We start from the raw sequence: 24,732 nt of genomic DNA, 5'->3' as shown, positions 1-24,732 counted from the left end.
CGGTCCGGTGACCGCTGGAAACCTCGGAAGCCGAAACCTTTCTCCGAGCCCCGCGCCGCGCCCCCTCGCTCCTCATGGGCAGTTTCCTGGGCAAGACCGACCCCTCGCCGCCGTCCTCCGCCCAGGTGCGCACTGACTTGCCCACCGGGCGGACAAACCGCCGAGCGTCTCCGCCTCTCTACCAGATGCATCGGGTTCAGCACGTCCACTGCGTCCACTCCAGGCCTCAGCACAGGCCTGCCAGGCGGCTGCCACGCTGGGACCCGGCCCACCCTCCGGCACGCAGAGTCAACGAGGCCTGGAGGCGCTTCCCCATGAGGCGGACCCAGAACTCCATCATGCGGCCTCTGCCCTCCGACTGGTGGGAAAGCTATTGCAAGCGGACTATCTGGTCACTTCGGCACCCCAGGCCGGTATGCAGCCCGGTGACCGTCAAGATCTCGCCTCCCGAGCGGAGGGCCGCCGCGTCCCTTTCGCCGGCAAACGTCATCAACTCTGCAGGGCCCCTGGCTTCGGAGCAGCTCCCGGACCCCTGTGCAAAGGAGACGGTCCTGCGGGCCCTCAGGGAGTGCGGGAAGGGAAAGAAGAGGGAGCAGCCGCCGTTCCCTGAGGCCCTGCGCCGCAGGAGCGCTCCGGGGGCCAGGCCCTCGGCGTTTAAGCCCCTGGTGAAAACCGGAGCTCCCCCTCGCTTTGTGCCCAGGCGGGGGCCTCTTAAGAGAAGCCGGAACTCCTGGGGCTCTGATCCCGACCTGAACAGGAGGCCCAGTTGGTCTTCTTGGAGCTCTGGGACCAGCACACACACAGGCCCTCCCAGCTCGAAAAGAAACCCCATCAGCAGCAGCTACAGCTCTTCTAGATACTTCTCCGAGCCATGGAGGAGAAGCATCCTCAGGGCATCGCTTCAGAGCCCGGAGTGGCCAATCAAAAAGCAGGAGAGTGGTGGACAGCCTCACTCTCCAGTCCCCCCGGACACGGGCAGTGAGTCATCTGAAGCCTGTGTTCCCTCTGGGTCGCCCCTGCTCCTCCCCACGCCTGCAGACTGGCTCCCAGTGTCCCCAGCTCCCTGGAGTGGTGACGGCGTTACAGAGGAGGACCTGGCCTTGGGAAGGAAGGCTGGGCTGCCGGGGAGCAACAGGACCAGAAAGGACACAACTGAGGCCCCTGCAGACAAGGTCCCTGGGGGGAGGCCTGCTGTCCCCCAGCCTTCTTCAGTGGTAGCTGCAGCCCAGGGCCCAAATCTCCTGCTAGAAAGCGTACAGGCAATGCGGAAGTCCCCGAGACCACGGGGCTCCCCACGGGCCACTGGAGAGGCCATCAGTGCTGCCCCTTCCCCTCCCGCCCCTGCGGGATGCTCGCAGCCGCAGCCCCTCCCAGGCCCCTGCTCACAGTCCAGGTCCAGAGCTGCTTTCATCTCACCAGCCCCCACTGGCACCACGTCCCCAGTCACCGGCACCGTCCCTCAGGCCGACAGGGCTGATGTCAGCCCAGTAGCACTGCCCACCCAAAGTGCGCAGTCTGCACTGAAGGGCAGCCCAACCCCCCACCCTCCTGAACCTGCACCGTCTGCTCACACGGTGCTAAAACCCAGGCTGGAGCCCCAAATCGATATGGGCAAAGGAGACTCCATCTACCCCAGCACCTCAGCTCCTGCAGAGGTCTTTCCAAGCCCTTTCCTCTGCACGGCTCCAGGCACCACAACGCCCACCTTCAAGCCCATCTTCCGGGGTGCCGTAGCACCACTTACAACCCTGCCGGTGCCGGCTCTCCTCCCCACTAAGCAGCCCTCAGCTCCGTTCCCCCCAGCTTCCACCCACCTCTTCCACAGCCTGGTCAAAGCCACGTCTGTGGTCATGTCCACCAGCCTCACCAGCACAACCGCAGACTCCACCTTGAAGCCCGCTTTGAGCTTGGGGGTCGTGAGTATGGCCAGTGCCGTGGGCAACACTTGTTCTGTGCCTTCCACTTGGCACACTTTCCTCCTGGGGGCCACCCAGGCTTTGAGAGCCGGTTTCTTGCCAGGCACAGGCTTGTTCCTCCCACCGCCCCAGCGTCCTACCATCCCCCCTGTCCACACGGTCACCATCTTCAGCCAAGTTCTTCCCAGTGCTGTCCAGATAGCTTCCAGCGGCAGCAGCAGCAATGCTATTTTTTCTGTCTCTGGCAGCCCCCCGTCTGCCTCAGCCCTGGTGCCCACACTATCTCCCAGCAGCTCCAGCCTGACCCCCGTGTCCATGAGTCCTATGGGGTCAAGCCCAAGGCCACCTTTCCCACCATCTCCAGGAGCCACTCACTTGCCCGCCACAAATGGGCAGAAGAAGCAAGGCCACTCCCAGCCAGTTGTTCCCACAAGCTTCAGCAGCTCTTCCCTTTCTGGGAACTCACAAGTGACTTCCCCAACCCCAGTGCCAGCTCCCGCTTGGCCAAATCTGGGTGACACCACACAGCCAGGCTTTGGGGATCAGACGTCCTCAGCTTCTACCTTCTACCCCGCTGCCAGCTTCAAGCCAGACCTTAGCAGCGGCTTTCCCTTCAGTCAAACCAGCACCCCTAGCTTTGGAGCTGTGACCCAGAAACGCTGGAGTGGGGCTTGTGGCCCAGTGTTTGGCAGCAAAGCCCCACGGCCCTTTGCCTTTGGGGGAGTGGTGACCCCTATGGACTGTGGGGAGCCTGAGGGGCTCAGCCCCACTGTCCCGGACGCGAGCTCCACACATGGAGCTTTTGGCACTGGAGCAGTGCCACCCCGGGCTGCTGGCCCTGGGACCCCTTTTGGGGAAAGCTGGAGGCAGAACGCTCAGGGCCTGTCTGGCCAGAGTACCCCTTTTGCCTTGGGGAGGAGCAGCCTTTCTGCCAGAAGCACTACATTTGGGATGGCCTCGATGAGCCCCTTTGCTCAGAGCACGTCTATCTTCGGGCAAGCAAAGGCGGGCAGCGGTTTTGGTTTCGGGCTGCTCTCCCCCACTGCCCAAGACACTGTGGGGCGAGGACCTTTCAGGTCAGCACTGCCTTCATTTTCCATTGGTGTGAAGCCCAAAACCCCAAAGAAGTGGGAGCAAGGGCACTCCCGGAGGCATCGTGCCCACAGGAAATAGTGTCTGCTGCCCAGTCACCCACGCCTTGGTTTGGACGTCAGTATTGTGAAGAGCCCCAGTGTCTTCCGACGCTCCACAGCAAGAGCTGTAGATGTTCACCCTGCGAGTGCTCCGAGAAGGTGGAGGACCAAAGCACCATCTAGCAGTGCCTGCCCAATCAGTGGACTTGGAGAGACACTTGCCTCCCCTGCCTGCCCGCTGCTCTGTGGATCAGGACACTGCCTCCTGCTTTTCCCCTGCCAACAGCCATGGCAGGAAGGCAGCCAGCTCAGCCCACTCCTCTGGCATCTTTGGAAGTAGGGAAAGCTCCTCACTAAACTTTAACCTTCTTAATATTTGGCTCTAAGAAGTGTGTTTCTTTCTTTGGTTCCTAGGGGATGCTGACCTCTCATTTCTTGCTGCTTTGTTCCTCGATGCGTTCCTGGAGGAATTTTTGAAGTAATTTGCCTTTGAGTCCAGCTTTTCTTTGAGGACCAGTGGTCAACTCTGATGGGTGGCCCTTGCTGGGCCACTTCCTCTCACCAAATTGTTTTAGGCTTTTTCCAAGACAGGAGATGGCCCAGCACCACCTAAGAGATTGGTTAGTCGAGGCTCAACCTGTCTGTCCCAGGGATCATTCCTTATTCCAGGCCAGGGAAGAATTTGGCCAGGTTCCCTCCAGGCACAGGGCCGGCCCGGTGGGCCTTTCCTGTATGTCACGCCTCCGTTTGCCTGCCACTCCCAGGACGAGTGTATGGAGACTTGCTCTCCTCACTCTGAGTGACGGAGATGTGGATGTTGTGCTTCTGACTGAATGTGGGGGAGGAGTGGCTCTTGGATGGGTGCTTTGTTGATAGAGCCAGATTTCCTTGTGTACATGTATCTGGGGCTTGGCTGCTTGGATGAGTCGAGCAGCAGGACTTCACGCTGCTCTGCCGACACCTGATTATACGACAGCATTTGGACACTGAGAGCTAACTTCTTGGGAAGCGGCAGAACCAGGGGTGAGAGAGATGGGCAGGCAGCCCTTGCTGCAGGTCCCTCCGGGGTGAGCTGGGAACTACCTAATCCAGGAACCAGATTACACATTTCCTTTTGTTAAGTTTGTTCCTCGTCGAAGCACCTCCCTCACCTCTCCCAGAGAGGCAGGCAGGGCTGCAAGGCTCCCGTTCCTGAAACAAAGCAAGAAAAGGAGAAGCAGCAGGAACACAAGTGGATCTCATCTCTAAGCTGGGACAGGCTCCTTAGTACTTCTTACTCTCATGGAGAAAATAAAAGACAAGAAAGACTCCCTGAGTCCATCCGTCTCCTGTTATGTCCCTTGCTTTGTGGATACATTGGGGGAGGTCTAATTGGAAAAGCAATCTTAAATTGGGTGATAAAATAAAAATGTCGAAATAAGTCTGTGATGACTGTCAAATCATACGGAGGCAGAAAGAGAAGAAACTTGTCCAGCGCTACCCAGTTTGGAAAGGCTAGATTTGGAATTAAAACCATAATGGCCCCGGTGTCTGTGCTCACTTGTCTCTCCCTATAGCAGATCCCCAAAGTTAGGATTCCAACCTGGTATGTCTGAGTGTAAGCACGCATGCTAGTTGGCACTTTTAAAGCGATCCCTCCACCTGAGAGCATCATCCTACAGGGGCTGCAGGGACGGCATCAGGCCCTGCCCACCATCTTTGAAGCATCCAGGCACGGTTGTGGGCCCCGGCTGTGTTTTGGTGACACATTCAGAGGTTAAGGAAAACTCTGGTTCTTGAGGCTCAAATGCAGTGGAGATAACCAAGCCAGTGATTCCAAGTGTCAGGAGCTTCTTGCTGAACCGAGGTGCTAATCCATTTGCTATTCAGGAAAACACGTCTGTCTGGACCTTGCTTCTGGATCACAGGCAAAGGGAGACCCAAGGGACAAGTCTCTCCTGCTCTGGGAAGACCACATCCCCTCCCAGCATCCTTTGTGTGGCTTCCTTTCCTACTCTTCCCAAGTGGGCAGATAGGTCCAGTCCTGTCCAGCAGACTGAGTCCACCAGGAAGAGGTCCCTGGACAGGGAGTGGTGACTCAGGCTGATTTGGGGACAATGGCAGGCAAGAAGTTACCCACCACAGGGAAAGCAAGGCACGATAAGAAGACATGCATAGGAGGATAAATCAGAAAGCAAGAAATTCTCTACAGGGTGGTGGGAAGAGGGGAGAAGAGAAAGGAAGGGACATGAGAAGGAGTCACACTTCTCTATGTGCTTTGTTGGCACGAGAAGGCGTAAAAAAGTCTGAAAGCACGTGTTAGACACAAACCCAACAATATTTTGAGTGAATACTTACAAATTTTCAGTAAGATTGAAATGACTCTCGAATAAAAAGCTGAACAATCTCATAACGGAAAGTTGAGAAGGGAAAAAGCACACACAAAGGAATGCTCAGGTTCCCGGCTGGGGTTGGTTGAGCCCCGCTGCCAACGCGCTTGAACAGTAATTACCTGCTCGTCTTTGGATCACTGCTCAGAAGAAAAGGACAACCGACGAGGGTGGGATTCGAACCCACGCGTGCAGAGCACAATGGATTAGCAGTCCATCGCCTTAACCACTCGGCCACCTCGTCACACGGCGAATGCTGTCTGCCTCCCCACACCCTCATTGGGTGAAGCCTCGCTGGGGGACCGTAACGACGCGCGCGCCTCTGCCCAGTCGGACCGCGGTCCCCGCGCAGCCCCTGCCGGGGTGGCGAGGCTTTGCTGCTCTCCGGGTCTCCGGCCTCAGCCGTCGGAGTTCCTCGCCGCCCGCACTTGCTTTCCGGAAGAGCCGCGCTGAAAAACGCCTCCCTTGCCCCCCTCCCCCCCGGTTTCCCGCCCGCGGCTCCTTCTGCCCCCTCGTCGCCGCCCGCTTCCTCCGCCTCGCCCAGGCCTGGCAACCTGTCTCCCCGAGGCTTCCCTGCGAAAACCCTGAGATCCTCGTCTTCCCAAACGTTTCCGCTCGCGCGGTGCCCCAGAAGCGTAGCCCAGCGATAGTGTTTCCATGCTCAGGGAATGCACCACGTCACTCGTGCAACAGAAAAGACCACATAAATGGAAATCCGGCTCGGAGCGCCACTGACCACAGAGGAGGGTTGCAGGCCCTCACGGCTGGCTGCGATGGCCTGTACCTTTAATGACAGCAGGCACCAGCAGACATAAAGACAAGCTTCATAGCAGCTTGCTCTATATGAAAAGTACGAAGCATTTGGAAATGAATCTGCTAATGAAAGTGCCGGTGATACCCGTCAACGCGCGTGTGCGTGGAAGAAAGCTTCTTACCTCCGCAGTGACAAGGGTTTGGGGAGAAATAGCAGCAAAACGACCAGCTGTGCTGGGTAAGCCTGGCGCTTACACAGCCTGTCTTTATCATCGTTTAAGGTGCATTATGGAAGTAGAATCTCCAACATATCGCCATTATTTAACTGATTTTGGTAACCGATAGTGATAACAGCGATGGTGAGGAAATTTGCCACCGCTTAACAATTAGTTTTGCAAAAACCCAGATGTCTGTATTCTTTAGCAAAGATCGAAGAATTTTCTTTTGGATTTGAATAGGTGCAGGAACCAGAACACTAGGTGATCCGTGTGTTGCCGGAGACCTCTGCTGGGAGGTTCATGTCTTCGTGCAATCAAGAAACAAGTCAGAGGTGAGCCAGAGAGGAGCAGTCAGCCGCCAGCCCAGCTTAATGAAGAAGCTACACCTGACCGGCCAGGCGGCAGGGCGCAGCGCAGGAAAAGCCTGTATTCAGGATACGCCCTCCACTTCTCGTCCCCGCTCCCTCTCTGGAATATTGCTGGCTGCAAAGGTGTTTTGGACTTGGAGGTCCCGAAAATCAACCCAGGACCTTATCAGCCCCCTGTTACCCGACCCAAAAGTCCCCTCGGTGTGGGGCAGGGCAGGGGAGATGTCCCCAGGGAGAGGACCAGCACCCATCCAACAGGGTCAATGAACACGAGAGGTTACTTTGGTTGTAATCGCTGGTCCGCTTCATGGGCTGGCTTCCCCGTTCCATCGCACAAAACTAGCCCTTCTTAAAAAGTTCCTGTTTTCCTCAACCACTCTTACGTGGTCGTGCCTACCCCGGGCACCTCAGCATCCGTCCGTCCGCTTTTGCTGGAAGGCTGGTTGGTGCTCATTGAGCTCCCTACGAGCCATGGATTTGCAACTTTCACCGAATTTGGAAATATTTAGGAGTTACTGGTCGGAAGTCAACAAGGAATTGAGCGGCTCCCGGTGAAATCACGTTAAAGTGCGCCGCTGACACGCAGAGGTCAGGGGCACGGGAGACTCGGAGACGCGGGCGGTTCTGCCCGCCGCCGCGCACCGACGCCGCGCGCTCCGCGGGGAGGCGGGAACGCAGCTCTCCCACCCAGCCTCGCTCGCCGACGGCCTCCGGGGACCGCGCCGGGAGCCCGCGCCGGCCCTGGGGCTTCTCCTGCCGGCGTCCCCTCCCTTCGCGCTCCGCCTCCCCTCGGATCTGCCCGCTCCGGAGGAGCTGGCGGGGCCGGCCGGGCCAGGGACCGGCGGCGAGCTCTGCACGGGGCAGATTAAGGCTGCCTCGGTCTCCGTGGACCCTCGCCCTTCCCCGGCCGTGAGTGGAGTGCGGCTTTGACCCCGCGGCCGTCCTCTCGGAGGGCAGTTTTCTCCCGGCTTCAGTGGTGCCAGACGTCACTCCCTCTCTCGACCTCGGGACCCCCGGCCGTCCCAGACCCACTACTCGAGCCAATTTTTCTCAGTCTCGTTGCGATCCTGTCTGCCCAAGGCCATCACCGTTTCCTGTTCCCGCGGTTGGCGGTGGCCTCCAGCCCCTGGCGGACTCGGCGGCTTCCCCTACGTTTTCTCAGGAGGTTTGTTCTTTCTTTGCTTTGTTGCTTCAATAAACTTCACAGCAAAAGCGAAGCCGGACCTGGATTAGTAATTAGGAGCACTTGGCAAGGCCTGCGGCGCGGGAAGAGGGAACACAATTCCCGAGCTAAGGACGCAGTGGCGTAGGGGGGGACGGAAAAGGAAGGTCCCACCGAGACTTGAACTCGGATCGCTGGATTCAGAGTCCAGAGTGCTGACCATTACACCATGGGGCCACCCCTCTGAGTGGTTCGCTGGGTACACATGCTAAGGTCTTGAATGATCCAGTACCGACGCCCCTTACAGTGCTTCTTGGATATCTGAGAGGCGAGCGCGCATTCTCTCCCTCTCCAGAAATAAGTCCTGGACGCTTACCCGGAATGTGTGCACCCAACATCCCTTACGCCAGCGCCTTCACCCGGGAGAGCGCGGTCTTCCTAACGGCAGAGCCCTCGCCCCACGCCTCCTCCGTCCTCCCAGGGGGCAGGGACTTGGCGCGTCCCGGCCTTTGTTTCTCCACCGGAAAGCAAGGGGGGCGTCGAACAAGACCGAGCCCTCGCGGTGCGCCAGGCTTCGCACCCACGTTTTCTACGCTGGCGCCCCCGGAGACTCGCGATCACCGGTGAGACGGGCCGGTGAGCGGCTTCCGCGGGCCGGGAACGCGGGTCACGCCCGAGCTCCCTCGCGGTCAGACGGCGCTGCCCTCCCTGGAACCCTCTCCCTAGCGCGGCCCCCGGCGCTCCTTGGATCTGGACTGGACTCGGGCTAAGCTCTGCTCCCTAACTAGGCTGCGTGCTCCCACCCTCACCGCTGCCCTCCGGTGGGAGTTGCCTTGTACTCCGAGCCTGGGGAGCCTCGGGCTGGCATCTTAGGCCTGCGAGCCGTGGGAAGTCGCGTCAGCCCGCGTGCATCAACTGGGGAGCACAAAGATTCCTCTGGTCCCCAGGAATCCCCTCCTCCCTCACGCCCTGTAGGTAGAGCTCAGTTTCTGCACTGTGGGACCTCTCTTGTCTCTTCATCCAGCCCACAATAAAACCATGAGAGGTGCAAGCAGCGAATCTCTATAGACTTGAACTTCGATGCTTCTGGTCCCTGCTTTCCTTGCATGTCCACTGCCAAGTTCCAGCCTGGTGTTGGTGCGTCCTGTGCGGAGTCCTGGGCGTTGTGAGAACGCATCCCATCCTCTGAGGGCCTTTCCTGGGGCGTCTGAAGGGTTTTCAGCCTAAATAGTTGGCCCAGAGATCAGAGAAGGGTCAGACTTTGGCACAGGACAAGCGGGTGGGGATCCCTGAGAAGAAGGTACAAGTTGAGGTGCGAGAGTAAGAGTGAGAGAGATCGCCTGAGCCACACCCAAGGGTGTCATTTCGGGGAACAGGTTGTGGGGATCCCACTGCACACTCCAGCCCCCCCGGCCAAGTGCCCATGGGGCCCAAAAGGCCCAGAATCCCCCGGAGGAGGATGGTGAGAATCCACCATTGTCTGCTTTACTGAGTATGACTTTTCCCAAGCCTACTCACGTGTTTCTGTCTCAGATGTACTTTTTAACAGAATCATTACATTTCTTCCACTAAATGAAATATACTTTTGTAGTTACACAGAAAGCAGCTAAAAAGTCAATTTTGAAAAAAATTCTCAATGAAGACAACCAAGTGCTTAGAGCATAGACTAAGCACGAGACGTTCAACTCTCCCCCAAAGACTCATTTTTTTTAAAACTTATTAGAAAATAAGCTATTTGAAATGAGGACCAAAAAGATTTTTCTCTGGAAACACTTGTAGAGCAACCGAGATTGTGTATTTGTGTGTGTGTGTGTGTGCCTGTGATAACGCAAAGCCTTATTGAAGTAGAGGCTACATGTTTCTGCCAATTTAATCACCTAGGATACTCTCCGCTTGCTATCCCAGGATCCAACCAGGTGCAACCCACAGAGCCTGCAAGTGCACGCACTGAGGGACCGCCCAGATTGGCTTCAGGAGGCCGGGATGGAGCCGGAGCAGGGTACCCACTGCGCCCGTGGGGCAGCGAACAGAAACTCTGTGCACCCAAGTGTCTGAGACCCCCTCCAGAAACGCCCCCCACCAGCGTCCATGCCCAGCAGAGACCCGATGCCCGTGAGAGCTGCTTCGGCTGCTCCAGACCCGTCCACCAGGAGCTCCTCCGCCGCACGCGACCCCTGTTAACCCGCGCACAGGGCTCCCCAAGGGGAGCGCTGGAAGGAGGTGCGCCCGCCCGCGCAGCGGCCAGTGGCCTGGGTCCTTCAGATGTGCCCCAGTAGGCGCTTGGAGCCCTGCCCAGGACCGGGCCAAGGCGGTGAGCTGCAACTCAGACTCGGGCAAAGTCCCGCAGACGGCTGGAGAAGGGCCCTTGTTTCCTGACCGTAGCTCGCTCCAGGCAAAAAAGCCCGGGGGTCCGGGGTCTCTCTCCTCACCCTCTGCGCGGCGGGAACCTGGTTCCCGCCGGGCTGCAATCGCGGGGGGATTCACCCTCCCACCTGAAAGAACCACCGTGGTACAGGAGAGGAAAACCGTTTTCCAGACGATGAATATCAGGTGCAGAGGGATTCGAGGGCTATTCAGGAGTTCCTATAATAAAAGCCCTATTTTCTTTCGAGATCAAAACACGTACTGGCCCGTACGGGGATCGAACCCGCGACCTTGGCGTTATTAGCACCACGCTCTAACCAACTGAGCTAACCGGCCACGGGGGTCGGCTACCCTCAGTTTTCCTTCCGTCCCTTCAAAGCGTTTAGCTCGTTTCCCTTGTGTTTGTACCTCCTGCTCCCCATCCTTAATAAACACAGCACAACAAAAAACTTTCTCTAAAAACAGAACCGGACGAGGCTGTTGACCTTTAGGCGGTATTCGTGGACTTGAGGGAGGACGGAGAAACTTTCCCGAGCGTGACAGAGGCGCCGGAGTCGCGGGAACGCGGCCCTCGGAGCGCCCGGTGGTCGGCAGGTGCCCACGGGGCCTCACGCGCCCCCGCCAGCCGCTCGCGGGCGGAGCACGCTCCTGGGTGTCGGAGGGACATCCCCGACAGGTCCGAGCGGTTGGCCCGGGTCCGCTGGGGCCGGACGGGGTCCCCGAAACTTCCCGTCCCCTGAGGCCTCGGGAGTCCGGAGCGACCGCAACTCCGAGGTCCTGGAAGACCCCTGGGAAGGTGGCTCTAGTCACTACTTCAGTAACCGTTAAACTCAAGCTTCCTGCCGGTCTTTGTCCCAGAAAAGGTTGCCGTGGGTTTGCTATTTTTGCCATTCAGAAATTTTATACTGTAAACAAAGTTGTACAAAATTTTCTTCTTCACATAGTGGCATTTTATCCGTGTGTTTTCTACCCTTGCTTTTTAATTTCTTAAGCTTGGAATGTATGTTTGCAATCATTTTGCATCAGAACAGAAAAACATTTTTCATTCTGTCTTGAACATGCCTAAAACCCAGCTGTACGGCGTGTCGTCCCCAGCCTGCACAGTCTGGATCAACAGACGCCACAGCTCAGGTGTGCCAGGACACCTTGCACACGTGTGAAGAGATGCTTCAAAGAACAGCGCGTGGCGACTTTGAAAGCCCTGTCCGACCACGCTTCGGACTCCTTTTTATCTTTATAAAGATAACCTTGACTTCGGTTGCTTTTTGTCTTTGAGCTGTGCGCGCTGTGAGAAGCCCTTTGAACAGCGCTGGCAGCCTGGGGCTATTGTTGAAGGCCAGGCAGAACTGTGGTTTCTACAAAGCATGCCCAACAGAAAACTACCTTCACACCTAAATATTTACCAGACACCACGAGTCGAACTGACGGTAGTGATTGTCAAAATTCAAGCTGGGAAAATTCCGTAGCTGGGAAAACTATGCTTCACCTCTCTGAGGTGCCAGTTTGCCAGACCGCGAGAAGCTGTGGACTACGTCACAGGAACGAGCAACAGAAGCCATTGGTCGACATTCCATGCCCAAAGCTTCTACCTCACTCCCGGTTTGAGGAAGTGTGTGTGCTAGCAGAGGCGATGGGGAAGATCGCCGTGGGCTGGGTGGGAGCCGCTCCGCGTGCGGCCGCCCCGCGGCACCCAGGCCCCCGTGCGCTCAGGGGTGCGGACCGGCCTCTGGGGTCGCGCGGGCCCGCGACGGGGAGAGTGAAATAGGAAGAAAGCGGGGATTTAGTAACCTGTTTTGTGTTATTTCCGGTTTCTGCTGCTTTTCCCAGTGAAATTGGATTAACGATAAAGTTTGGTTGTCGTTTATTCTCAGGAGGATCGGTGCCCTGTTAAAGTTTTATTTCTATTTTTTAAATGCTCAAATCTTTATATTGCTCTTCAGAAAACTGGTATTAGCCTTCTATTTACAAGGATTTTTCTTGGTTAATTTTAACGATCACTTCACCGACTTTTAAAAAAAGATTTAGTTATTTATTTGAATGTCAGAGCCGGGGGGAGGGGGAGTTACTGACTGTTCCAGGAAATTCAGTTAGTCATAAACAATATTAGATTTTCATCACTGCATTTCATTTCTCTCATTATCTCTAATGCATTTTACTACTTTCCTTTCTTTTCGTGGTTTCTCTGCCTTTTAAAATTCTCATTATCAAACATTTGTTTTAATCTATGCTTCCTTGAGTGTCTTGTAGTCTTCTTTTCATTTTTTTGTATTTCTTCCCTTGAGCTCAGCCAGCTTTCATTTCCTCGCGTTTTGTCCATTTCTGACTTTAGTTTTTGAATTTATGATTTAATGTGTTGGCACTTTTGTTTCTTATATCCACAAATGCATGTTTGAGGATATTTCACTCGACCTCGAGAGTTCTCTTACATTTTTCCTTTGTGGAGGCAATTTCGCCAACTGTCCTATTCGGTTTCCTTATAGAAGCTCTGTGTAGAGAAAGACTATTCCAATGCTCGTTTTGTGGAGAGCTGGGGTGGTAGTCAAGATTCCCAGCTCAAGGGTGACCTCTACTGTCACTCTGGGAAAGTACCATCTCTTTAACGTCTTGGGAGAGAGATCTACAGGGGAAGAGGCCGGGATCTTCAGACTTGCAGGTTTCCCTTTGTTCTGCTTCTTCTTGCACCTCAGTTCTTTCCTGCGCCGTCCACCTCCCAAGCCTCTCCATCTGTCGCACCCAGAACTCCTGCCTTTCTGATCCCACCACCTCCAGTCTCACCCCACTGGGAGACGAGATTTGAAAAGAGGAAAGGAAAGCATTTATTTCAAGAAGCCAGCAGTCTTGGGGAAAAAGAGACTTCTCTATCCAAAATGTGGTCTTTCCACCAAACCAGCCAGCAGGAATGGTTTTTAAAGGAAAGGGTGTAGCTGCAGGAGAGGTTAGGAAAAAACCCATTGATAATGAGACAGAATTTCACGTTTTGTTCTGAGGATCCAGGAAATCCAGGGTGTCAGCCAGGGGGAGGCTTCTCGATAGCAGAGCAACATTTGGGTGGGACTTCGCAAGCTGGGGCAGGAGTCTGCCACTCCACCTCCTCTCCTTTGAGGAGCTCCTGAAATTCTTAGGCGAATATCACTATTCACTAGACCGGTCACAGGCAATCCACAATATCAATAGTCGGCTTTTGTTAGATAAAACATGAAAAGAAGGGAGGGAGGGATGCCTTTGTTAAGGTAAAATGTGAAAAGAAAGGAAGGAAGATAATTTACCGATGGTTACACCCAGAGCCAGTGTCCTGACCCACCTGAAGCCTCCTCAGTTTTGCCTCTTCTTTTTAGAGGGTGGTTTTCAGCTGGGGAAGTAGGGTCTGGCTTTTATTCCAGGTCCTCGCCTTCTACCTAGAGAACTATTCTAAGTACAGCCACAGATACAGTGCACAAAGTGATTGAGTTTATTTAAAAGGTGAGAAAGCAAACACACCTGTGTGTAGGTAGGGGGTGGGCCAGTAGGAGAAAGGGGTGGGGGCTCCTCCTGCAGCCCTAGTCAGCAGAGAGAGAAGAGAAGGCTTTTTCCAGTCTTGTCTTCTTTCATGAGTACAGACATGTAAGTATCCCTAAAGTAATTTTCCAAGTGGATACATTTTACTTCATACACAAGATTCTCCTCCATTGTCACAAGAGAGAAAAATGAGCTATCTGTCCTCTCTTTATGCCATAGTTCTGTCAAATTCAGTGTAACACAGGGCCTCCCAGAGTGGATCAAGATCTCCACGCTCGTTTCTCTCACAATGGAGGGACCTTCATGGGCCAATTGTTCCAGAACCATGCTCTGGAAGGCTGGAAAGATTTTGGATAACACAACTTTGCACACTGCAGCATATTTGTGAATGTGGACCAGGTTTGGCTGAAGATTAAGAATTTGTGAGGGTCTCACAAATTTATAATCCTGCAAAAAACACACTTTATGATCTGTGGGAAATATCTGTGGACTATCCCTTCTCTGAGTGAACTGGGTGTGGAAATGTTTTGTAATAAACTGCCTGCCTGTCTCGATCCTCTGGGAAATTAAGAATTCCTCACACTCCGCCCTGAGAGGCCACAGCCAGTACCTCTCTCCTGTGGTGATATGGACTCCAATTAGAAGTTTTAGAGTTATGCCCCCAAAGCCTTGTTTTCCAAGGTCGCATTCTGGCTATGGAGGAAGCCTGCGGACTCCGAGGTGAGCGCCCCGGAATCCCAGCTTTCGGAAGGACCCTGTGCTTAGGGGTTAGTGCTGCTACAATACAATGCCGTTATGTGAAGAAAACACATTTATACAACTTTGTTTATGACATCAACGTGCTCCGCCCGCGAGCGGCTGGCGAGGGGCGGGGGGCGCGTGAGGAGGCCTCGTGGGCACCTGCCGACCACCGGGCGCTCCGAGGGCCGCGTTCCCGCGACTCCGGCGCCTCTGTCACGCTCGGGAAAGTTTCTCCGTCCTCTCTGAAGTCCAAGAATATCACCTAAAGGTCAACAACCTCGAACGGTTCTGTTTTTAGAGAAAGTTTTTTTATGTGACCATTTTATCTTTATCAAGAACGGAAGTAGAAGAAATGATTCCTTTTTGTAAAATACACGAAGAAAAGATTTAATTTATAATGCCTGGAACTGAAAAGTGAAAAACAGACCCTTTGCCCCACAGCTGTGGCCGGTTAGCTCAGTTGGTTAGAGCGTGGTGCTAATAACGCCAAGGTCGCGGGTTCGATCCCCGTACGGGCCAAAAGACAACAATTTCGTTTTTCACCGCCGAGGAATTCGGCTTTAAATCAGCTGCGGAACGGAAGGCAGAGAAGCAGTGAACAGTGTGCTCAGAGCTGTAAGATTAGGATGCCCCTAACTTTCTCTTGAAACTCTTTGAACACCACCCTGTTTTCCAGTCTAAGGACCTGGGACTGGATCCCGGCCCAATGAAAATAAAATTAAACTAAAAAAGGAATGGAAAACCTAACTAGATAACTGGCAATTTGAAAAAAAGTTGAAGTTTTTTTCCCCGCATTGGCCTTGCCACCAACCACCTTTCTGAAGTCACCAAGACGTACAAGACAAAGCAAGGAATTCTTAGAGGTTTGCAGGTGTCCGAAGAGCTCGAAGTCACCGCGGAGGCTGCACGTGGTGGGAGCTGTCGCCCTAACGCGGGAACACAGACTGTCGTCAGGAGGGGCTGACCTGGACAGGAGTGGGGTCGGGGCTCCAATTTTAGTGCAACAAAGACTATGGGCTTTTAAAATAAGTAACATAAATCGTCAATTGGATGAGTGACTAAACGTGCCAAAACAGCCAACGAGGATGCTCTTATTTTTCTGACACTTTCCAAACCTGACAACGTTTTAGAGACTTCTAACACCACGGATGGAGCAGACTTGGACAACACGCGTGACTTGAAGGTCATCACCAACCCGGCCACGAGTGCGGCTGGGTCTCCTCTCAAGCTCCCGACTGGACGGAGCGGACGGAGCACCGGGCCCAGCTCCGGATTCCCCGTGGCACCCGAGTCTCCGAAACCCCCTTGCAGACACCCGATGCCAGCGGAAGCTGAATGCGCCCCTCAGGGTCCGCTCTCGCCCCCTGCCGCACCTACAGACCCCTCCCCGCGTCAACCCCAGCACCCAGGGAACTGCTCAGTCTGCGAGCCCAAGACTCCCCGGGAAAGGCCACCAGGACAGCTGGCCCCGGCGCCTCTGGCCGCTCGGAGAAGGCCCAGACCCGGGGCCGAAGTCTCCCTCCTGGACCTCCGCGCGGCGGGCACCTGCCTCCCCGGGACCCGCCCACTCGGAAGAACCGCGCGATAAAGGAGACACGGCCTCTACTGTGCAGCCGGGGTCAGGCGGGGGGGGGGGGGGGGATGGCAAGCCCAGAAAGACAGAGAGGAGGTGCGTGATGGGGCAGGGAGGGGTGAGCTGCTCTGTGACTTTTCCCGCACCGAGAAGTAGCAACGCAGGGCTCGACGGTGGCCTGAACGAGCGTGTTTTGATTTGGTAGTTGACATCTGCAGTTGCCGGGTCCCCAGCCCAGGTCCTAAGCAGTGGTGAGAACTGCCGCTATATTGGGCGATGGTTTGTGTAACGCACGCGCTGCGCGCCCTCCGGACAGGCTAGAAACCGCACTGCACCCTCAAGCAGGCAGTGATTTTTTCTTGCGCACGGAGTCCTACATTCCAGTCCAAGGAGAGAAGGATGTCGCTCAATCGATGTGAGTTACAAACAAAGACGACACAAACAACTGCAGACCAGAGTGAGCGTTCTCCAGGCAGGCCTTCGGTGAAGCGTTTGCAGGTGCCAATACCCACCAAGCGTTTCAGACTGCAAGGCTGCTTGGGAAACTTGTCTCTCCTGTGCCCGGGATGAGTCCTTAGCCATGAAGACACCCTGCAGTCTTCTCTTTCTCATATTGATTCTTGCAAGCTAAAAAACAAAAACAAAATACATAGGGAGCCGTGGGTGTACTTGGGCTTTCTGGCCTGGGCTGGTCGCTATCTCACACAAGCAGGCAGGCTGAGCAATCGCTTCCAAAGCTGGCATTTTTAAGCCAGCAAAACAAGCCATTTTAGTTCAAGCAAGTGAAACTTGAGGTTTTAGCTCTCAGATTTTCCGAAGGTTCCTCTTGTTTGTCACGTTCCCCAGATCGTAGCTCTTTCCTGCCTCCCTGCCATCCCCTCTTCCCCTCGGGTGCAACTCTGTGCTGAAGAGGGTCTGCCCACACGAACCTGGAAACTCTGGGGACCGTGTGCTCTGGGGCCCGCCCAAAGGGTCGAGGTTTATTTGTAGTAGAGAAGGGAAAAAAATCCATACCCAAAGGATTATTCAATTTGATAGAGGGACTGGTGATGTGGCACAGGGGGTTAAGCCACCACCTGCAACAGCAGTAACCCACTTCCAAAACAGCTCCGTGCTAATGCACCTGGGAGGGCAGCTGAAGATGACCAAAGTCCTTGGATCCCTGCACCGACATGGGAGACCCGGATGGAGTTCCAGGTCCTGGCTTTGGCCTGTTCCGGCCTTGGCCATTGTGCCATTGTGGCCATTTGGGGAGTGAACCAGCAGATGGAAGATTTCTCTCTCTCTCTCCCTCTCTCTGTAACTCTGCCTTTCAAGTAAATAAATAAATCTTTTTGAAAAAAGAAAAAAAAAAAAGAGAGGGATCACAGTGAAGAGAAATTGGGAGGCTGACACTTCAAGGCTACTAATGGGGAATACAAATTAATATTTAATTTAGAAATCTACCAGGACTTTCACAGGGAAATCCAAGGGAACCGGGCAGTCCCGAGGCCTCACGAAGGTCCCACTCTTCTCTGCTGCTCCGCACCACCAGGCATGTTCACAAGGCTATGCCTGTTCATGGGAGACAGAAAGCACTTTGTCCCTGACGGAAGTGTAGAGCAACCTTGTAAACTCCCTGAACCTTGTGAGCAGTCCCCAAGCCACACGAGACCCAAGAGAAGGCTGAGAGATCGAATATCCGAATGGTCAAACTATATGTAGAAAGAGAACTCGGAGCCACAGCCAGCAGTAATCAGCTCAGAAGCAAGCATGTTCTCTCTCGTAAGTAGACCAGGAAGCCAAAAATACTCCTTGTACCCATTGGCTCCAAACGGCCAGGACTTGGTTATTAACCCACACTTTCATTTTTGCTTGCTTCCAATTGAGGACCTGCCAGAGAAAGCCAGATGTACTCCCCCAATCACCGGATAGGAAGCCCCTCTTCTCGTGAGCGGGCTACAGCCTCCGCAGGCCCACCCACTCAGGGCACAAGGGAAGGCTTGCCTTTGGTTCCACCACAAAGAGGAGTGTTCCGGAGGCTGAGGTGGGGAGGTGGGGATTGGATGTACAGCAAATAGGCACAAGAATCTTCTGGGAGTGATTCTACAATGGCCCTGTGCTGATAGTTGTGTAAATCTTTATTTTCCCGAAAAGCACTGCATTTTACACTTAGAAGTGGATGAATTTTAACACATATAAATTACACCTCAGTAAAGCTGATGTTTAAAATAAGTATAAGGGGAGGCCGGCATTGTGGCCCAGTGGGTTAAGCTGCCACCTGAAGCACTGGCATCCCATTGGGCACCTGGTTTGTGTCTTGGCTGCTCCAGTTCCGATCCAGCTCCCTGCTAATGGCCTGGGAAAAGCAGCAGGGGATGGCCCAAGTGTTTACGCCCCTGCCACCCACATGGGAGATCCAGGTGCAGCTCCTGGCCCAGTGCTGGCCGTTGTAGCCATCTGGGGAGTGAACCAGCAGGTGGAAGATTTCTGTGTCTCCCCCTCTGTAACTCTTTCAAAATAAATACATAAATATTTTTTAAAAAATAAAAATAAAAAAATAAGTTAAGGGTATGGAAACACACACACAAATAGCAGTCGTTACAAGGTGCCAGATCACAGACAAAAATGTGAGGTGATGGCATCCTGAGAGCTAAGAAACTAGTCCAAAAAAGTTCTGTGATGAGAAAATGTATTTCAGGGAGAGAGAGAAAGAGAGGTAGAGAGAGAGGGAGAGGGAGGGAGAGAGAGAGAGAGAGGGAGGGAGAGAGAAAGAGACAGGGAGAGGGACAGGGAGAGGAAGAGGGAGGGAGAGATTTCAGTATATCCAGGCCTTGCATAGATACACAGTCATCTATCCCAAAGCAATAAATATAACCACACATCATCTTAGTTTTCAACAGGGACATATAAATTCAATGGCCTTTTAAAATCTGTCCTCTGACAAACAAGTTCTTTAAAATTGTCCAAAAGATAGCAATCAATCATTGGCCTATTAAAATGAGAAACACGGAACAGTTTGAGAAAAATTGTGCCCATTAATATTGTAAGCTGAACACAACTTTCAAATTATTGGTTTTGGCAATCAATTCTTAAATTAGTCAAGAGAGGAAATGAGACAAAATGTATTTATACAGTCTTTGTACAATTAGCTCCATAATACCCAAGTACTTAAGCCATCACTTGCTGTCTCCTAAGGTGTGCCTTAGTGGAAGACTGGAATCAGGAGAGCCAGGACGTGCACCAGGCACCCCATATGTGATGAAGTCATCCCATGTGGCGTTGGGAACACAGCTAGGACTACAACCCTCATCCTACGTCATCATAAAGTTGTACCCGTTAGTTTCCTTCTTACACTTACTGCTACTGCTCTGGATGGATGGGAGTTTGCCGTTGAGTGTGTCCAAGGCTTGGTTCCCAGCGTGGAGCTCTGGGAAGGTGCTGGGACCTTTAGGAGGGGGGCCTGGTGGGAGGTCATAGGTCATTGGGCAGCACCCTGGGAAGGGAGTGGCCACAAGAGGCTTGTTTTACAGGCTGAGTTCAGGCCCAGTCTCTCTGCCTCCGGGCTACTACAGGATCCTTTGCATGCATCCACCACCCACCACAGCCCCCTCAGCACAACCAGTCTGCACCGTGCAGTTTGGACTTTGAGCCTCCAAAGCTGGGAGCCAGATAAATCCCTCTTCAGTTCCTAAGCAGTTTATTGTAGGCATTTCATTCTTGTGATGGAAAGCTAATAGAACTGTTTCTAGCTACTTGACTTTTTAAAACAATTCCAATATAAGTGAGACTATATAGTATTTTTCTTTCTGTGCCTAACTTATTTCACTCGGCATATTGTCCCCCAGGTTTATTTATGTTGTCACAAAAGGATGAAAAAATGCCTAAAATCATAATTTCTTTATTCATCCATCAAAGGACACTTCAGTTTTATACTTTGGCCATTATGAATATCATGAGAACAGAGACGTCTCTACAAGGTGTTGCTGCATGTTCTTTGGGGATAAATCCAACAGAGGGATTGCTGGGTCAAATGGTATCTTCTTTTTAAAAAAAACTTAAGGGGCCATCCATACTGTTTTCTGTAATGGTTAGAGCAGTTTACCTTTCCCTCAACTGTGTAGCGGTGCCCGCCCCGGAACTTGTTATTTCTTGCCTTTTTGGTAACAGTTGTGAGCTGTGAGAGGACAGCTCACTGTTTAGATCTGCAGTTCCCTGATGATTACTGAGGATGAGCGCCTTTACATAGGCCTGCTGGCTTTTTTATGTCTCCTTTAGAAAAACATCTGTTCAGGTCCTCACCCATTTGTAATTGAGTTATTTATTTTTGCAACTGAGTTGTTTTGGGTTCTGTATATGTTTTGGATACTAACTATCAGATAAATGGTTTGCAAATAGCTTGTTCTCAAGCCATTGGATGCCATTTTATTTTGTTCACTGTTTCTTTTGCTGGAAGTAACTTTCCAGTTTGATTAGCCCCCCTTGTTTATTTTTGCTTTTGCTGCCTGAGCATCCAAGACCAGTATTGTTATGGGCCTAAGTACCTCAATTTTTATTTCAAGTTCGCCTCCACAGAGATAAGAATTCAAAGCAGAGGCATAAATACAGTGCACAGGTGAGAGCAGGATTTATATGAGAGAGAGGGTGAATATACATTGACGTGAGCGTGTGGGCCACCCCACAAGGAGAGACACCCATCACAAGTGGACAGGAGGCCAGAGAGGGACCCAGAAGCAAAGTCCAGAAGCCAAAAAGCAAAACCCAGAGTTCCCACACATATCCGTCACTTTTATGCAGTAGGGGTGGTGCCACAATTGAAGACACAGACAGGGTGGAGTTCAGTGTGCGTGAGGCTTTCTGGGAGTTGCCTTCCTGGGAAGCTTAACTTCCACAGGGCCAGCATGGTGTCTCTTCTGAGTCCCAGGTGAGACACAGATGCATCATGGGAAAGTGGATTACCAGATTGACAGGTTGATGGGCTGGAACTACAATGCAGTGTCACACAGAAGTTAACAAAAGCAGTTCTTCCGGCTTCATTTATTGCTGCCTAACTCCCTCCCAAGCCACTCCCAGTCAGTACAAAGGTGCTGTCCTTTGAGACTGTGACTTTACCAGTGTTCTAGGTGAGTGGGCCTCTGCCAGGAGCTACAGCAAAGTTGGCTTCATGGTCTCTTCCAGCCAGGTTGCATGGCTGTGCCGATGGAACAAACACAGAATGGGAGCACCCCTAGGGCCTGCCGCGGATTTGCACTGTCCTTTCCTAAAAGTCCAGGGTGTTCATACGCAAATTCTTTTCCGTGTGCTGTGTACTGCGCATGCCGCAACGGTGGGTTTTAGTTTCAGCGCTGCTTTCTGGCAGGACTTTGCTCCATGAGCCAGCCTGTGCCGGACCTGCACGGGTGCTGCCTATTCTGGACCTTTATTCCATACACTCTATTGTGCCTTGTTTCTTCAGCTCAACATGATTTAGAAACTAATCAAACCTTGTGCTAACCAGTGGCTCATTCCTTATTGCTACGTGAAACTTTATTTGATGAGCATATCTGAACTTTTAGGCCACTGAGAAACCTTGACAGCAGTGTCCAGGACAGAAGCCCCACTGCCTGAGGGCGTGAAAGAGGCCAATCAAAAAACACACAAAGCTCCTACGTTCCTCAACCCTGATATCTGAGTTAAAATATTTTCCCTGGTGTTTGCATAACCCATAAGTGAAAGTTTACTAAAATCGCACAGTTCCCTCTTTGATGCTGTCACATTCTAGTACAGAGAAACGGAATAAAAATAGAAAATGAAATAAGGTAATCTCAGTAGTGACAGGGAGTGGTGCCTAGAGGCAGTCAGAGAAGACCTCCTGGAGGAGGTGGCCCTGGAGTCCAGCCTGAATGTTACAAAGGGGACAGCCTTCCAGGGAGAGGGACCAGCTAAGGAAAGAACCAGCTTTAGATTTTCTTTTCTTTTTTTTTTTTTAAAGGCTTATTTATTTATTCAAAAGTCAGAGTTACATAGAGAGAAGAGGCAGAGAGAGAGAGAGAGAGAGAGAGAGAGGTCTTCCATCTGCTGGTTCACTCCCTGGAGCTGCACCAATCCGAAGCCAGGAGCCAGAAGCTTCTTCCAGGTCTCCCATGCGGGTGCAGGGGTCCAAGAACTTGGGCCATCTTCTATTGCTTTCCCAGGTCACAGCAGAGAGCTGGATCAGAAGTGGAGCACCCAGGTCTCGAACCGGTGCTCACATGGGATACCAGGGCCAGGGTGCCACAGTGCCTGCCCTAGCTTTTAGATTTTTAGTAACCCAAGGAGGCCATGTGGCTGATAGCACACAGGGTGGAGAGCAGGAGGGAGTGAGTTCAGGGAAGAGTTGGACAGCCAGAGTGTGCCAGGCCACGTGGCCACAGCAAGGAGGCTTTCTAGGGGTTTTAATGATGATGGGATCCATCTTTTGAAAGAACCAATATGGCTGCCAGGGCAAGAGTGGCCAGCAGGGGACGACAGTGGGGCAGGAGACCAGGAAGGGAGTGTATCTTGGAATCTTCCATTCTTTCCCTGATAGATGCAGAGACAGTAATTCTATTTGTCGAGCAAGCCTGGGTGAAAAACTAAGACTGTTCAGTCACAAGCAGCCAGGCTGGATGCTCAAGACCCCAGACGCAGGTACCACAAACACTGAGGCACCTCCTTGGCACACCTGGAAGTGAGGCCTGGCTCTGAGAAGGCGACAGAGGAGAAGGTAGCTAGCACCAACCCCAACTCCACCCAGGTGCCAAGCTGGAAAGAAGTTTGCAAAAGACTAAGAGAAGGAGCCTTAGCAAGGGAGGCGGAGAAGCAAGAGTGCGCGAAGTTTGAGGGTAAACATCGCTCTTGGATTTATGTATTTATCTGAGGGGACGATGGAGAGCTCCCCTTCACTGGTTCAATTCCCAGATGCTCGCAAAAGACAGAACTGTTCGGACTGAAGCCAAGAGCCAGAAATTCGATCCTGGTCTCCCACCCTTGGGCCGTCACCACTACCACCCAGGGTCTGGAGTAGCAGGAAGTTGGAATTAGGAGCTGCAGCCAGGTATTGAACCCAACCACTCTGATATTGGACACCATCGTCCTGCTAGGCTCCTAACTGCCTGCTCTCCATTCTTTCTTAAAAAAAAAAAAAAAAAAAAAAAGTTTATTTGAAAGGCAGAGCAAGAGCAAGAGAGGGAGGAGAGAGCTTCCACGAACCAGATCACTTTTTAAAAAATGCTTTGTTTTTATTCAATTTGGGAAGCAGAATTACAGAGAGAGAAAGAGATCTTCCATTCACTGGTTCACTCCCCCAAATGGTCATAACAGCCAGGACTGGGCCAGGTGAGCTGGGTTCGAAGTAGAGCAGCTGGGACTTGAACCTGCACTCTCATATGGGAGAGTTACACTGGATCACTTTTTTAAAAAGGTTTTATTTTTCTTTTCCATTTTGGGAGGCAGAGCTACAGAGAGAGATTTTCCAAATTGGAAAATTTCACTCCCCAAATGGCCACAATGGCTGGAGCTGGGCCTACCAGAAGCCAGGAGCCAGGAGTTTCTTCCTGGTCTCCCATGTGGGTGAAGGGGCTCAAGCACTTGGACCATCTTCTGCTGTTTTCCTGAGCACATAAGCAGGGAGCTGGATCAGAAGTGGAGCAGCAGGGACTTGAGCCCATATGGGAGGGCTTGCCGGCATCACAAACAGCACCTTTACCCATGGTGCCACAGCGCCAGCCTCCATTCTCTCATTTCATAACAGATTCTGAGCACCCGGGATGTGCAGGCACTGGTGCAACGGTAAATGTATCATGGGGGTCCCAGGGTCAGAGCTCAGCAGGAGGGCTGTGGAGTACAGTGAGAGGTCCGGCTTGGCCCTGGTGGAAAAGACTGAGGCTGGCTCTCAGATGGGAAAAAAAAAAATTAGTTCCCAGGGTTTGTAGTCAACAAAGGCAAAGGACCTCCCTACTTCCTTACAGAGGGCTCAGTTACCTGCCCTGCCCTGCCTTTACTCCCCTCCCATGTTCCAGCTCCCTGGAGGTGGTCATTCTCAACCACATGCTACTTCTGCTCCACGTGGCTAAGCCCAGAGTGGTCAATTGTGCCACCCACTGGAGCAGCTAACACAGGCCAGGGAGGTAGGTAAGCACCTTTGGGATTAATACCCCCAGCCTCCTGGCCCTGGAGGAGGGGGTTCCCAACAGGGAGGCTTGGGTAGAACCCTGAGCCCCTAAGGTTAGAAACCAGAAGTTCCAGGGAGTGCCAGTCGATTGTGGGAAGAGAAGGTGAGAGAAGGGTTTGTACGGAAGACACATGAGAGAGAAGCAGAGATCGGCAGGAAGAGGGACGGAAGCAACAGTCTCAAGGGAGAGCCGCGGCCGGGATGGAGACTCAACTTCCCATGCAATGGTGCTGAGAAGCAGGGCCTTTAAGCAGCAAACGGTCTCTAGGGCTCTGCCCTCTTGAGGGCATCAGCACCACCGTAAGGGAGTGGGTATCATGGAGGGAGTGGGCTCCTGATGACGGAGTGGGCATCACGGAGGGAGTGGGCATCACGGAGGGAGTGGGCTCCTGATGACGGAGTGGGCATCACGGAGGGAGTGGGCATCACGGAGGGAGTGGGCTCCTGATGAGAGGGTGCGTTTGCCCCCCTCGATCTCTCTCGTCTCTGTT

The 24,732-nt window shown here is 53.0% G+C and overlaps 1 protein-coding gene and 4 non-coding genes across 5 annotated transcripts; 2 read left to right on the top strand and 3 right to left on the bottom strand.

Annotated features, from left to right (window-relative positions):
* Positions 1–74: 74 nt before the first annotated feature.
* Positions 75–3,089, top strand: POM121L2 (POM121 transmembrane nucleoporin like 2). Its single transcript, XM_062187092.1, has one exon. It carries the CDS (start codon positions 75–77, stop codon positions 3,087–3,089), a length of 3,015 nt encoding a protein of 1,004 aa, XP_062043076.1.
* Positions 3,090–5,580: 2,491 nt separating this feature from the next.
* On the bottom strand, positions 5,581–5,662 carry TRNAS-GCU (transfer RNA serine (anticodon GCU)). The gene has a single exon. It is a non-coding gene; the product is annotated as a tRNA-Ser (tRNA).
* Positions 5,663–8,084: 2,422 nt separating this feature from the next.
* Positions 8,085–8,156, bottom strand: TRNAQ-CUG (transfer RNA glutamine (anticodon CUG)). The gene has a single exon. It is a non-coding gene; the product is annotated as a tRNA-Gln (tRNA).
* A 2,389-nt stretch (positions 8,157–10,545) lies between these two features.
* Positions 10,546–10,619, bottom strand: TRNAI-AAU (transfer RNA isoleucine (anticodon AAU)). Its single transcript has one exon. It is a non-coding gene; the product is annotated as a tRNA-Ile (tRNA).
* Positions 10,620–14,964: 4,345 nt separating this feature from the next.
* Positions 14,965–15,038, top strand: TRNAI-AAU (transfer RNA isoleucine (anticodon AAU)). The gene has a single exon. It is a non-coding gene; the product is annotated as a tRNA-Ile (tRNA).
* The last annotated feature ends 9,694 nt before the right edge of the window (positions 15,039–24,732 follow it).

Source organism: Lepus europaeus, chromosome 3 (genome assembly GCF_033115175.1).
Source record: "Lepus europaeus isolate LE1 chromosome 3, mLepTim1.pri, whole genome shotgun sequence".
NCBI classification, from domain to species: Eukaryota; Metazoa; Chordata; class Mammalia; order Lagomorpha; family Leporidae; genus Lepus; species Lepus europaeus.
This window is presented reverse-complemented; position numbering and strand designations above follow the sequence as displayed.